At 38.9% G+C, this 15,799-nt stretch overlaps 1 protein-coding gene across 1 annotated transcript in view; it reads left to right on the top strand.

Annotated features, from left to right (window-relative positions):
- Window positions 1–15,799, top strand: part of vps13c (vacuolar protein sorting 13 homolog C) — an 81,263-nt gene that overhangs the window by 26,017 nt on the left and 39,447 nt on the right. Inside the window, exons 31-48 of the mRNA XM_055232097.1 lie at window positions 347–450; window positions 883–1,050; window positions 4,066–4,370; window positions 4,883–5,024; window positions 6,057–6,150; window positions 6,258–6,385; window positions 8,567–8,723; window positions 9,287–9,366; window positions 9,445–9,504; window positions 10,105–10,258; window positions 10,706–10,822; window positions 11,358–11,461; window positions 11,565–11,732; window positions 12,338–12,642; window positions 12,797–12,944; window positions 13,336–13,465; window positions 14,283–14,404; window positions 15,183–15,349. Of these exons, the coding sequence (XP_055088072.1) occupies window positions 347–450; window positions 883–1,050; window positions 4,066–4,370; window positions 4,883–5,024; window positions 6,057–6,150; window positions 6,258–6,385; window positions 8,567–8,723; window positions 9,287–9,366; window positions 9,445–9,504; window positions 10,105–10,258; window positions 10,706–10,822; window positions 11,358–11,461; window positions 11,565–11,732; window positions 12,338–12,642; window positions 12,797–12,944; window positions 13,336–13,465; window positions 14,283–14,404; window positions 15,183–15,349 (2,653 nt within the window). The remainder of the gene's footprint in view (window positions 1–346; window positions 451–882; window positions 1,051–4,065; window positions 4,371–4,882; window positions 5,025–6,056; window positions 6,151–6,257; window positions 6,386–8,566; window positions 8,724–9,286; window positions 9,367–9,444; window positions 9,505–10,104; window positions 10,259–10,705; window positions 10,823–11,357; window positions 11,462–11,564; window positions 11,733–12,337; window positions 12,643–12,796; window positions 12,945–13,335; window positions 13,466–14,282; window positions 14,405–15,182; window positions 15,350–15,799) is intronic.

Raw genomic sequence — 15,799 nt, 5'->3', positions numbered from 1 at the left:
CTCCACAGTATCACGTTACACTTATCTCCTTGGAAACAAGGCACATGTAATTGAGGAGGCTGGAAAGTAAAATATTGCTGGGTTTCAGATGGCATCACAGCATTCTATGGGCCAATAATATTTAATACAGGTGGGGACAGTTAAATCATTATTGTTAAAATGTTTTTTTGTTATGACACTGTGAGTTCTGGGGTCTAATAGTCAGGTTCAATATTTGTGAATTTAACTTTTAGATATTTCACGGCAAAGGCACAATCTAATCAATGGGGAAATCTGTCTCTTGGGAGTATCATCATATTCTACAATCTGATAAAGACCGATAATGGTATCTTTTTGTGTGTTCCAGGTATACACGCTTCAGTCCTGGTGCAGGCAAAACAGACTGAAGTGTTTGCTCGTCTCAGAGACATTGTGGTCACAGACGTCAGCCCAGACACCATCCACAGAAAGGTGAGAACTTTACTCACATATCCCTCTGTAATTCAAAGTGAACCTCCTTCATTTATAGTCATCTTGTTTTTGTGCACACATGCTGAATCAAGTGCTAAATTTAAAGCTACCATCTGAAATTACATTGATCAACCTGCCCCCTGTTGTATTCCCAGATGTAGATGCTATTTATTCTACATTATTTACGTCTGACAGTGTGCCATCTACTGGTTGAAAAAAATCTAATAAATGTACGGATGGTAGCTTTAAGTCAATTTTATCCACTGGTTTGTCCTGCAGTCTCTTTTTAGAACTACATTATTTAGATCTCCGAAAACCAAATCTTTTTTTTTTTTTTTTTAATGGCACTGTGAAATCACTATAATATTGAACAATATATAATGTATTTACTTATTTATATATTTTTTCAAGTTTTCTTTTGTTTCTGTTTAGGCGGTGTCTATAATGGGAGAAGAGGTGTTTAGTTTTAAGCTATCCCTGTTTCCTGAAGCGACGAAGGGCGAAGGCTACAGCGACATCAACAAAGTGGATGGCAAAGTGACTTTACGTTTGGGCTGCATCCAGATCATCTACCTGCACAAGTTCCTCATGTCCATGCTGGTCAGACTCATACACATACACACACATAATCTATACACTCTGTAAAGATCTAACATTTAAATACTGCTGTTTCTATTCAATATTATTTGCATATTTATTTCAAATCTGTGTTGTTTGTCATAACCAAATCTGTTATGTATGTTTTACATTTCTGTCTACTTAAATTACCAATAACACTAAGTTTATTTAGTGAGGTGCAGTGCCTTGCACTTATAGAATATAAAATGTTGTAAGTTTAGTTACCGTGTTATCATAAAGGACATATATAATGCATAATTTAGGCTTGAACTGCCTTTCGGGAGATAATCACTCCACAAAAACAGTTAAAAACAGAACTAGTTCATTTTAAATGGTTTGCAGTGGTTACCTTATACATTCTGACCATTCTAATTATTCACTGTGATAAGGTTTTGAGCCCGATTCTCAACTTTTCAGAGGCCAAAGCTGGGTTTTGTTGTCATAGTAATGATATAACTAGCAACAACAACTTGGGCGACAGTGGCTCAGTGGTTAGAGCAGTGGTCCCCACACCCAAAGGTCAGAGGATTGATTCCTGCTTGCTTAGTATGAAAGTGGTGTGTGTGTGTGAATGATTTGTGGTGGTGTAAAGCGAATTACAGGTGTAGGGGATTATTATTATAGCATGCTAACAGTGCACCACCTTTACTTCGTGGTTCATGGATAATGAAAAGACCCAACTAGATGCAGACAGTACACAGCGGTCTCTTTTTGAGGCTAAGAGATGCTTTTACAGTATATCTATACTGGGGCAAAACAAATGTTACTTTATTACATGAAAAAAATCAAGTCATTTTCCTACAGTAGTTTGTCATTGAAATTAATATTTGAACCTCAGCTCTGAACAAACCTATCAGCATCATTTGATATGCAGAGGGGAACTTGGCAATAGCAAATTGTTCTGATAATAATATTTGTGTATCATTTTTACAGTACACTGCTGTAACACAAACGTTGTATTGCTTTGAGTTTATGTGTTGTTTTCCTGCATGCTCTTATCCTCTGTCCGCTCGCTCTCTTCTGTTCTTTCAGGCTTCTTTTAGCGTTGAGTGTGGGTCTGCTGACGAGGTACAGCATGCAGCTCCCATCTGCACAGAACTCTGCCCCTTTACAGCACTGTTCAGCATTTTACAGCATTTTACTGCATTGTACAAGGCTTTACTGCACATAATGCCTGTTTCAATGTACCAAAATAGTCCATTAATGGACTCTTTGTACAACACTGCATCACTAGTCCGGTCAAATCAAATGCACGAGAATCTCTTTCCTCCTAATTATATCTCTATGTGTTTTTCTTTGAGTCGCACTAAAGTAATCAGTGCCTCGCTCAGACTGCACTCAGAGCCACTGACACTGCTGCTTGTGAGTCACTCACATGAAGAGGCACTTTTGTGCTGTAGTGGTCACAGTTTTAGGATTTATTTATTATTTTTTTATTTATTTTATTTTATTATTTATTTAATGAATTACCTTTATTTATTTACTTTTATTTATTTACCTTTATTTGACCTCACCTGAAATAGAGATTTGGAATCTCTTTTTCAGGGGAGTCCTGGCCTCAGAGGGGGTTTGAGGCAAGCTGCTGCTCCATTATGCCACCATAACTATCCATTTATCAAGGAAAAAGGCCTGCGGCACCTCCGCAGTGCTCCGAGGGTGGTCTGAGCTTCTCTCATTACTTTTAATGCTTTGGTAATGCTAATTATTGTGGCCTCTGCACCGCATTTACACTAAGCTACAGGTGAGAAAAGGAGAGTTAAGAATATAACTACAGTTCTATGAGTCCCTACTGACGGTAGGTAGGGATGAAGATAAAATTAGGGCAGAAGGAGATTCCCGAATATTCAGCTGGAAAAAGTGCCCCAAGATGGATCTGATCACAGAAAAAAAAAGAGTTGCTAGTTCTACAGAGCCAGTCTTGCTTAAACAACCTGAATGTGAAGGTGCATTTTGGCAACGGCTTCTCAAGCACTGACCCATGACATCCACCTTTTGCCTGTGCAGAAACAAAACAAACTTAATGATATAATGCAGATAATGTTTATAATTTATAATATAATATATAAAACCACTCCTGTCCATCAGTGCTGTGCTCTTCATCAGTTTACCTCCATCATCACAGTGCCCCCTGCCTGTGTACACCTGTTACTACAACTGAGATGTGAACATCTGTGTTTCATGAGCCTAATTTTCCCGTTTCTATTTCATACTTACTTAGTGATATTTATTAACATGTTACTTAACTTGTTTATCCATATTAGTATCTTGAAATGTGTGGAAACATGAGCATTTTGTATCTCGTATCTTGACAATTTGTTTAAAAACTAGCAAACAACTCTTTATGCAAATATGAAATACAGTAAAAATGTTTTTGTTTTAGTTTTTTTATTTTATTTTATTTTTTATCTAAAATGTAGAATGACCTGCGTTTAATTAAAAGTTGCACTATGTAACTTTGTTGGTAATGGGCACTGCCGCCTGCTTGTGTTCATGGACTGGTTATTGATTAGCTTAGAATGTTACACAGCACAGCATTAAACTTTTTCTATATTGCAGTTATTTCAATGCCGGTTCATTAATTGCTCATAAATACCTTGACTATCAAGCCGACTCACCTCTCATAGATTTCATATAGAAGTGGACTAAGGGACCACTCATAGCTTTCAGCTCCAGCCGGAAGAAGCCAATCGAGCCTGGCAGTTATAGCAGCGAATTTGAAGCCAAGTTCCATATTTGTAATGCTTATCTCAGTGGAGATGAATGTTTAATGCTATACTGTGAAACATTCCAGGCAAAGCAATAACATCTCCATGGAGTCAAGCAAGTGGCATACACTCTACCATTGTGCACCTTTAAAACTTTCTTCTACTTGAACAACTTAAGCAGGCTTTATGAAACACAGATGAAGCTGATAACACTAAAGGTGTCCACCATTGGGTTTGTAACTGGTGGATTGTTTAGTTTTGGTTCTCATCGATAAATCTTTGCTGTTTATAGATGTTTATAGACAACTTCCAGACGGCGAAAGAGGCTCTGAGCCAGGCCACAGTGCAAGCTGCAGAGAAGGCCGCCTCCAGTGTGAGGGACTTTGCTCAGAAGAGTTTCCGTCTCTCCATGGACATCAGGCTGAAGGCGCCGCTCATCATCATCCCCCAGGACTCCAATTCCCATGATGCACTGGTGATGGACTTGGGTCTCATTACTGTAGGCAATAGCTTCTCCCTACAGCAGGTGGAGGGGGTGGAGCTGCCTGCAGTGGTGGAGAAGATGGAGGTCAAGCTCAGCCAACTCAAACTCTCCAGGTATTAAAATGGGAGTAAACACTAAACTCTGACCACATTTACAATCCTACAGGACAAAAGTGGTGAGAAAGTGGGAGGATGGGGTTTTGCCCAATGAGGAAGAGCTTGTACTTCAAACCCTGCCCCTGTAGGCATGTGTCTCTCATGGTATCAGAGGTGTGATGTAGAGAAAATTTCAACAGTGGTCATCTGGACTGTTTTTGCGATCCGATCAAGACATCCAGAAGCCATTTTCAATTTGACCAATTTGAAAATTGATCAAATTGGTCACACAGTGGAGAGAGAATTTAATACATTTTAGAAGATTTTTTTCTGGGCAAACTACAGACTTTTATTTGATTGTATTGTCCTAAAAGCATTTATATTCTGTATAACCCCTTTATCTGCTCAGTAATACAGATGGTGATAATAAATAGTGCATGTGTACGTATTTTGACTTTGCTAGAGTAAGAATGCCAACCTTTCCGAAAGTTCTCTGTGGCCATAACTAATAGTATAACGCGTATTTACAGATTAACTCAAAAACAGACGGTTCCTGATCTGCAGATGCTTCAGCCGATCAGTTTTGAGCTGCTGGTCACCAGAAACCTCTGCGCCTCCTGGTTCAGCAAGATCCCAGGTATCCAGGTTGAAGGAGTCCTGCACTCACTCAATGTAAGACTCAATGAGGATATGTAATTGTGTAATGTATATAATATATAATGTATATATGCATGGATGTATATATGTATGTACAGTGAGGCAAATACGTATTTGAACACCCTGTGATTTTGCAAGTTCTCCCACTTAGAAATCATGGAGGGGTCTAAAATTTTCATCTTAGGTGCATGTCCACTATGAGAGACATAATCTAAAAAAAATCTGGAAATCACATTGTATAATTTTTTAAATAATTGATTTGTGTTACTGCTGCAAATAAGTCAATGTTAATATTTGGTACAGTAGCCTTTGTTTGCAGTTACAGAGGTCAAACGTTTCCTGTAGTTGTTCACCAGGTTTGCACACACTGCAGGAGGGATTTTGGCCCACTCCTCCACACAGATCTTCTCTAGACCAGTCAGATTTCTGGGCTATCGCTGAGAAACATTGAGTTTGAGCTCCCTCCAAAGATTTTCTATTGGGTTTAGGTCTGGAGACTGGCTAAGCCACTCCAGAACCTTGATATGATATGCTTCTTATGGAGCCACTCCTTGGTTATCCTGGCTGTGTGCTTTGGGTCATTGTCATGTTGGAAGACCCAGCCATGGCCCATCTTCAATGCTCTAACTGAGGGAAAGAGGTTGTGCCCGAAAATCTTGCAATATGCTACCACCCTCATGCTTCACATGGGGGTGGTAGCATGGAGGTGGTAGTGATGGTGTTCTTTCGAGGGTACTCATCATTTTTCTTCCTCCAAACACGGCAAGTGAAATTAAGACCAAAAAGTTCTATTTTGGTCTCATCTGACCACATGACTTTCTCCCATGACTCCTCTGGATCATCCAAATGGTCATTGACAAACTTAAGACGGGCCTGGACGTGCTGCTTTAAGGAGGGGAACCTTCCGTGCCGTGCATGATTTTAAACCATGACGTTTTAGTGTATTACTAACAGTAACCTTGGAAACAGTGGTCCCAGCTCTTTTCAGGTCATTGACCAGCTCCTCCCACGTAGTTCTCTAATGATGCTCATGTTTTTGCTTCTCAGATGAGTTTGGGGGAGGAGGACCTAAGCCTGCTCATGAAGATCCTGGTGCACAACATTGGTGAAGGCAGCAAAGTGCAGAGGCATCTCACTCAGGGTACGGCTGACCCACTGCCACTGCTCATTTTCTATTTCTGACTTTTTTGTAGATTCATCAAAAGTATACATATAGTCTCATTTAATTGAGTTGTATCTGTTTCTCAGACAAAGAATCAGATGTCCCGGAGCAGCAGCAGGAGGTGTCTGTCCCCTGGTCTCCTGAACTCACTGCAGTGCAACAGGCTGAACTGGAGAAAGCCATCAACATCCTGCTCAAGTTTGAGATTAAAGAGGTAACCCATTCATTATTAAAAATAAAGCTGCGCTATGTAACTTTTCTGATGATGGAAAACATGCAGAGCAGGGTCACCTTTACACAGTTTTGACCTAAATAAATGTAAGAGACAAATTTAATGCCATACTATCAAACATCTCCATGGTGACCTTCCATCAGAAAAGTTACCTAGGGCACCTTTAATAATTTTTTGAATATACAGTTGAAACCAGAAGTTTACATACACTATATAAAAAGACACATATGCTTTTCACTGTCTGACATGAAATTAGACTAAAATTTTCCTGTTTTAGGTCAGTTAGGATTACCCAAATTATTTCTATTTGCTGAACACCAGAAAACCGAGAGAAGGATTTTTTAGAAATTTTTTCATGACTTTTTTCAAAGTGAGATATTTACATACATTTCATTAGGATTTGGTACCATGGCCTTTAAACTGTCTGACTTGGGTCAAATGTTTTGGATATCCTTCCACAAGCTTTTCACAATAGTTTTAGGAATTTTGGCCCATTCCTTCCGACAGACACTGGTGTAACAGCCAAATTTGTTGGCTGCCTTGGTCGCACATGCCTTTTCAGGTCTGCCCATACATTTTCAATAGGATTGAGATCAGGGCTTTGTGATGGCCACCCCAAAATACTGACTTTGGTATCCTTAAGCCACTTTGTAACCTGTTTGCCAGCATGCTTCAGGTCATTGTACATTTGGAAGACCCATTACACCCAAACTTCCTTGCTTTCTTTCTTTATTAGTTTATTTGACAGGGACAATGTGCAAAAACATTAAAGATGCTTTACACCAGATTATAGCTGAAGCTAGTTTCCATCTGTAGTCCTTGAGCAGGTGAGAAATACAATATGAAATGTAAGCAATATAATCCATACACACTCACACAACACAATACACACTAACTTCCTGGCTGATGTCTAAAGGTGTTGCTTCAGTATTTCCAGATAATGTTCTTTCCTCATGATGTCATCTATTTTATGAAGTGCACCAGTTCCTCCTGCAGCAAAACAACCCCACAGCATGATACTATCACCCCCATATTTCACAGTTGAGATGGTGTTCTCAGGCTTGCAAGCCTCCCCCTTTTCCCTCCACACACTTACATTTTTGTTTTGTCAAACCACAGGATACATCTCAAAAAATTAAGGTCTTTGTGTGTATTTGCAAACTGTAATCTGGCTTTTTCATGTTTCTTTTGGAGTAATGGCTTCTTCCTGGCAGAGTGGCCATTCAGCCCATGTCGGTACAGTACTCATTTCACTGTGGATAATGACACATTCTTACCAGCTTCAGCAGCATCTGCGCAAGGTCTTTTGTTTTTGTTCTTGGGTTGATATGCACATTTCAGACCAAAGCACATTCATCTCTGGGACACAGAATCTGTTTTCTTCCTGAGCGGTATGATGGCTGGACATTCTCATGGTGTTTATACTATAACTGTTTTTGGCTTTGCCATGAGGTTACACAAAGAAGCAGTGTGGTTCAGGTGTGCCTTCAAATACACCCACAGGTGTGTCTCTGATGAACTCAAATGTTGTTAATAAACCTACCAGAGGTTTCCAAAGACATGACATCATAATCTGGGTTTTCCCAGATTGTTTAAATGCATACCAGTCTTACTGGATTTAAACTTCGGACTTTGAAGAAAGTACCGGTAATGAAAAATTGTCTGTGTCTTTTTATATAGTGTATGTAAACTTCTGGTTTCAACTGTATATGTGGTATTGAATACTGACATTATATTTCCCTAAATTAGTTAATTGTTTTGAATTGAAATGCATCTTTTTAATTCCATAATATATATCTTAAACACATCCAGTTTTGCAATTTGAGTAAAAAACTAAATATGAACTAGTACATGTAATACTGGAAGGGCATCTGACACACAGATTGGTCCTGTTGTAGTCCAGATTTAGTTCTGGTTTAGTCCAGGTTTAGTCACAGTATAGTTTCACTTATTATGTGGTGATTGTGTCAACGCAAGGTAAGACCTCATAGTGGCAGAGATTTTGCTAAATGTGGGACTTTAAACTGCAAATAATCTTACAGCCCTAAGGTTTATACTATAGTGGCCAAATTCCCAAACTGACTTGAAATAATAATGTGAAGAGTATTTCACTGTTTTACTTCTTATCTCATATTCATGTATTTTTTCATTCATGTTGACCAGATGAAGTTGACTCTTAAAAAGCCCAAAAATCTCGTGGAAACCCCGTTCTTGGTGCTTCATGCGGCTCAGCTCGGCATCGACACCAAAGTCAGAAAATACGACACATGTGCCACAGTTTATATCAGAGAAATCACCGTGAACTGCCTCGAATTCAAAGGTACAAGACAGTAGGTTTGTGCATCTGTCATTACAGCTATTTTCCAAGTCATTTTCTGAGTTTTATTAAAGGTGCCCTATGTAACTTTGGTGATGTTATCTTTTGCCTGAAATGTTTCACAATATGGCATTAATTTGATCTATCTTGCATATTAACAATTGTAAGTGTTCTTTTCCTGCAAAAAACACATACATCATCCATTCTTACTATGAGCAGGCTTGCCCCTCCACAGATTTGACTTGCCAAGCCAAATTTGGGACTGAACTGGGACTAAACCTAGAACTAAACCAGAATTCAATCAAGACTAGAAAAAGATTAGACCAAATCTACATTAGGGCCGAAACCAGGACCAAACCAAGTCTGAACAGTGGTCCCAGCTCTTAAAGTATACCCTCATCTTCATAGTCAATCAATCAATATGATTATCACACTGTGTCTATACTCATATATATAGATTATCATATGCTATACATAGCAACTGCTGTAACTCTATGGAGAAAAGCAGGTGGTGGACCCTCCCACAAAAAGTTACATATTGCACCTTTAATGTATCTTTCTGTTAGATGCAAATGGAGAGGACCTGTGTCTCATCAGATCATCAGTGGAGACTGGGGCAGAACTACTCAAAGTTCAATATTTTAAGGTAGTGTAATTGGTCTAATACAAAATAATAATCTATTTAACTATAACAAAAACATTGCTTTATAAACCTTTTTTTCAGGCTGATCGCAATGGGCCAAACTTTTCCACAGTCTTCAAGAACACAGAGCAAATGATCAATGTGAGTAAAACAGTATTGTATCTTTAATTTTAACACTTATACATATAAACGGGCTTATACCAAGCTGATAATATCTACAGTAGAACTCCATTCAGTGCTGTACATATCATTCACAGAAAGTGAAAGGGCAGAACGTCATGACAAATATTTAAATGAAATTGGTCGACGCATCACAACAGCAGAACAACCCAAACAAGTTGAGAGAAAAGCACATATATCTTCCCTGTCCACAAATGCACAAAGCTCTGACCTTCTACACATTTTTCAAAATTAAATTTGTATTTTTGCCAAAATAGGCGTAAAGTATGTCACCGTCTCCATATTTGTTTTAGCTCATGTTGGGCACTTCACCTTTTGCCCTGCCTAATCACAATGCTGCTCTGTGATTGTAGTCTCCAAATCAATGGTGGCCTAGGCTCAATCACAACTAGCATGCTAACAGCGCACCATCATCCTGGTTACAGCCTGAAAAAGCTGCTTTTATAATATATACGTGTATATGTACTGGAGTAAAACTAAATGTACTTGAAAGAAATGGGATACAGTGTCATACAAGCTTAATATTTAATTATAAAAACATTATTCTTTCTCCTTTTGTAGGTGATGTTCACGTCCCTGGACCTGGTTCTTCACACTGAGGCTCTGCTCTCCTCCATTAACTTCCTGTCTGCAGTGATGGCACCAAGGACTTCACCTTCTGCCACGAGAGAGACAAGGATCAAAGCTGAAGATAAGACTATATCCACCAAGTCCAGTCAGTACAACACCAGTCAATATGTTTTGTTTTGTTTTTTTTTAATACAAATCTTAAAATAGTGTAGAGAATTTGTGCTATATGAAATAAGGTCCAAGGCCTAATCAGTAGTGTTTCAGTGGTAAAAGAAGAGTGCTACATAGACACTCTATATAGTGACTAGACCCAAGAACTCACTGTATTACAACAGAAATCTGCATTTTAACAATATTCATTTTAGCTGCCCCATCTGTATTAAATATTATTGGCTTAGAGAATGTTGTGATCCCATTGGAACATTCTTTAACATTCATTAAAAGTGGCATGTTGGAAAACAGTGTTTTCTACATTTTTTTCTTAAAATATGAACATATAGCCTTATATTGAATGTGATGGTTCTACAGTGCTTACCACGAGGTTTGCTGTGGTTTTATAGCACATGTATTAAATGTGTGTATTTCTCTTTAGCCGCCCTGGTGTCTCCTGTCGATAATGTGATTGACCTGAAGTTGATGGCGACACTCGGAGCTTTTAACGTTTTGGTTTGTGACCAGAAAAGCAGCATGGCTGACATCAAGATCCAAGGTTTGGACTAAGTCATGCTTTACTCATATTCGTCCACAGCTTTGCTCAAATATATTTCTATTATGGATCAGGAAAAATTTCATGCCACAAAATTGTGCTCATATGTGGAAAATAATCTTGTGAAATGTATTTCCCATGTGTTTACAAGTTGTAGTTCTAAAAAAGCAGTTCTACATTGATAGTAAAAATCTTGTCAAAAGAACCCAATCTTGTCTCGACTTGTGGGAATTGTGTTGTATTTTATTTCAAAGATCATTTTTGATTAATTATGAGATTACATTATTTTATAACCAGAATGTTAAGGGGTAAATCCTTTGTCAAACACCTGTGTGATCATACATTTGTGATCGATGGTGCTCTGTGAGTATGTATGGAACCAGAATGCCCCAAGGCAGATGTGACCTTGGGCATAGAAATGACATTTACTCCTCACGGTGTGACTCAGGAGTGAATGAGCAATGTCATTTAATGAAACTTTGTCTAGGATCATTCTGTGTAATACTGTTCTTCTAAATATTTACTATTTTCTTCACAGGTATAAACGGCTCCATGCTGGTGCAGGGGCCTCAGACGCACATCTCAGCTCGACTCAAAGACTTCATTGTGTTAAACGTAGACCCAAAGTGCATTCATAAGAAGGTCAGATTCAATAAACTGAATGGTCTACAGTTAGGACACCTTATAGTAGGTTCACCATATGTTACGGGTTTTGTATTGTTTTTGTCTTATTCCTTTTCCACAGGCGATCTCTATAGTGGGGGACGAGGTGTTCAGTTTCTCCATGTCCCTGACTCCAAACGCCACAGAAGGAGCAAATTACGCAGACACCTCCAAAAGCGACGGAAAAGTGAAACTCAATGTGGGCTGTGTCCAAGTGGTCTATCTGCACAAGTTCATCATGTCTCTGCTGGTGAGTGTATAATATATGATTCAAATGTACAACTGCAGTGCATGTAACCTCATCAGGTCAGGTCATGTTTGCAAATGAGAATTGGCCCTCAAACATTTTATAACATCTGGTTATTTTAATAAAATACAAATTTGCATGCATTGTAAAGGTTATTTAGTCCAGTTGTGGGCACAAAAGGATAGGATGTGCCAAAATATCAAAATCAATATATCATGGCACTAAATTTGGTGATGTAGTATCAATATCGTGAGCTATAATTTTGTTGCTTGTTTAGAGAAAGGAAACTAGTTTGTGCAGTGTACTCGACATATTCACTGTTCTGATCATTAAAATGGGTGTATTTCATATTAACTTTGCGTAGTGTTTTAACAAAGAAATACTGAGTATCATGTACAGTGTATCCATTATTGGATGGAACTCCATATTATGATATTGTAGGCCATGTATCGTATCAAATCGTGAGGAGCGCTGTGATTCCCAGCCCTATTTAAACCTGTCAGTCCTGAAGTGAAGTGACCACTGTTGCTTCCCTGTGCAGCGTTTGAACTGAATTCATGTGATGCATCCAAACGTTAAACTCTAAACTGTTTTCATTGTTTTTTCAGAACTTCACCAATAACTTCCAGATGGCTAAAGAGGCTCTGAGCCAGGCCACAGTGCAAGCTGCAGAGAAGGCCGCCTCCAGTGTGAGGGACTTTGCTGAGAAGAGTTTCCGTCTCTCCATGGACATCAGGCTGAAGGCTCCGCTCATCATCATCCCCCAGGATTCCAATTCCCATGATGCACTGGTGATGGACCTGGGCCTCATCACAGTTGGCAACAGCTTTTCCCTGCAGCAGGTGGAGGGCTGCCCACTACCTGCTGTTATAGACAACATGGATGTGCAGCTTTCACAACTCAAGCTCTCCAGGTTAGGCCTGAGCACAAGAGAAAATTTGTTACAGATGTGATTCTATGAATCTCAGATGACCACCAGAGGGCATTGCTGAAAGCACTGAATGATTCCCTTCGCATGCGCAGAGAATCATTCTAAAATATCACCTGAAATGCCTGTGGTGTTTTAGGGCCAGTGTGGGTCTGCAGTCTGAGGGGCTCAATGTGGAGCTGTTGGAGGCGGTGAATCTTCAGCTGAAGATCAGGAGGAACCTGGCTCCAGCCTGGAACACCAAGATGGCTGCCGTGGAGATCGAGGGAGACATGAAACCCATGAAGGTACATATTGAGTTATCTTAACTACTTCAGATGTAATAAGAGAAAGCTAAAATCCCACTTTAGACAAAAAGTAGCATTGCTTGCCATTTCAAACTTAATTGAATGCAATGATCATATCGTGATATTTAAATTGTATTATATCCCTAACGAGAATCATACAGGGGTTATATTTAAATAATAAATGTCACATTTCATTTTACTTTCATTCAGCCTGCATGTCCACCTCCAAAGGTACAGTTGGTTCAGGAGACTGTATTGTTATGTAGACTTCAGTCATTAGTTCTGTTAGGTCACATACTAGCTTGTGTACTCTAGCTCCCTCCAGGAATAGTGTTAAATAGAAATGATATGTCCTTTATACAAGCCTTTTTAAATGAGCTGTCTGTTTTAGGTGGAGTTGAGCCAGTCTGACCTCAAAGTGCTGCTGAGGATTCTGACAGAAAACTTGGGAGAGGCCAGCCACATGGAGAGCTCTGTCCCCAAACAAGAGAGCGCCATCCAGCTCAGAGCCCCATCTACAGGTCTGATACTGCAATTACACACAGGCAGTCAGCATTTAAGATACGCTGGAACCAACACTGAACCAGAACTAAAACAGCAGCACTCAAAAGGGCCTGTATCTAATGGATGTATCTGAGCAAAATTTGTCTCACCTTAGTACAGATATATTGTTTAAGCAGGTCTTGAAGTCAAAATAAATTGTCAGTGTTCTGTCTGCATCTAATTATAAAGCTTTTTATTATCCGAGAATCAGGAAGTGCACACTTACCATAGTTGCTAGTTGTTGTTAGCATTAATGTGACAACAAACTCCACTCTGTTCTCTGAAAGTTGTGAAAAATGCTTATAAACTCATCACGGTGAATAATACTCAGAATGAATAAAGTAAGTGAGGAATAATGGGGTTGTGGTTTGCATATTTTCCACCTTGTGATGTCATGTGGTTATACAGGAAGTGCTCCTCTGTGTTTTTAAACTCCATACACCTTCACTAGAATCATTTGAATAATTTCAGCTCTTGAGTACTTTATCTCTACAGAACAAAAGGTAGCTGCTAATTTGAAAACTACCTTATGACAAGGTGGAACAGAGCATTTTGAGCTTTTGAGATGCAGACAGCTTAATAATGTAGGATTTACACAACTCCAGGGTTGTTTTTTGTGGAGGTAACAACATTATAAATGGCTAAAAGCTCACAAGAGTCAATAGCACATCATATAGGACCTTTAAAAGTCAATACTGCAGTTGTGTATAGCCAACTCTAACTTAAATGTTTTTCAGCTTTCAGCACTCTAAAGTAACTGCTTTTTCTTTCATGTGTAATTTAATTTGTGTTCAGAAAATGGTGAAAAACCCTGTGTCTCCAGTCCTGAGGAGGAAGAGGGATCTGTAGAGACACTCAAATTCAACTTCAACATTGAGTCACTTGGTCTGGTTCTGTACAATAATGACTCAAAAAAGGTTTGTACACTGTAGATTACATCATACAAAAGTGTCTTTCCTAGCATTCATCAGATCTCTGGACAAGATTGTTTAAATGACAATACCACACAATATCTGATTAGAATAATCAAAGGGCCATTTTATGTATTAATATTTGAATGGGGACATGCCCATTAATAAACATGTATTAACATAAACATGTATGTAAATGTGCCAGTATTAGCTATATAGCTACTTCCCAACTGTTGTCCGCAGGCAAGGTGTAAAATGCACCATAAAAGACAACATTTACATTGTATACAGAAGGGGTAGTAAAAAGTTATACAAGTTAAGAAGCCACATAAAAGCATATTACTTGGTGAAACACGTAGCAGCATTCTTCAAAGTACAAAACATAGCCTTGTACAACAACAAGATAAGTCAACAACAGTGACACAGAAAGAAAAAATGGATCAGAAAGAAACCTGATTATTTCCTGGTTTAAATGTCATTTTCATTATCTTATAACTCCACAAATGAAATAATCAGATTTTGAACACACATGTAACCACAGCCACTGTTTACATAATCCAGTCACTCCAGATACTGATCAAATTTTTGGTATGCATATTGTAAACGTAACCACAGGCATGTTTTGTTTTTTATTAAGAATAAATACAATGAGATATCCATAGGAGGAAATCATTGTGATTCATTCATTTGCCATATTACCCATCCCTATGTTATAATGAGCCAAATCTATCTACTTGAACCTTGTGTGAGTCGCTCTGACTTGTATATGTTGAACTCCCCTTAGCCCTCAGCCCTGGAGCACCAGAAGAGTCTGTGTCTGGGTCAGTTTGCCCTTCTTCAGCTTAGAGCCTCTGGGACAGTCCTGAAGAATGGGAATATGGAGCTGAAGACTGTGCTCACCTCCTGCTCTCTGGACGACCTGAGAGACAACATGGACCGGGTCACGTCACGGTGAAAACAGCATATTTTCTTTTCTTTATTTTTATTCATCAATTTATGAAGTAAAATTCTCTCCCGGTGCTGTTAACTTAAAGTGAGGATATGTAGCCTGCACACTTACTGACTTTAAAATGGAACTACAGTCACAACTAAACCTGAGTTGCCATAACATATTGAGGAAAAGTGTGTCTCATTCTCAGTATATGGACAGGCCTCATGTGAAAGCTCAGAAAGTCCAGAATTCACTCACTGAGCTGCAGAGGCTGCACTAGCACTGATTTATGATTGGCTGTAGGTGCTGTGGTTTAGGTAGTGACCATTCAGATCAGAAAAATTCCTTTAAGGCAGCTCAAGTGAGAAACTCATGTGGGGCTCATTCTGCAATTTTTTTGAGAACCAAAATGCCAAATTATAACATAAACTTTTCCATCATGTACAATGTACTTAAGAATAAACCAACAG

The sequence above is a fragment of the Periophthalmus magnuspinnatus genome, chromosome 3 (assembly GCF_009829125.3).
Source record: "Periophthalmus magnuspinnatus isolate fPerMag1 chromosome 3, fPerMag1.2.pri, whole genome shotgun sequence".
Lineage (NCBI taxonomy): Eukaryota > Metazoa > Chordata > Actinopteri > Gobiiformes > Gobiidae > Periophthalmus > Periophthalmus magnuspinnatus.
Note: the sequence above shows the minus strand (reverse complement) of the source record. Positions and strands in the feature narration are given on the sequence as shown.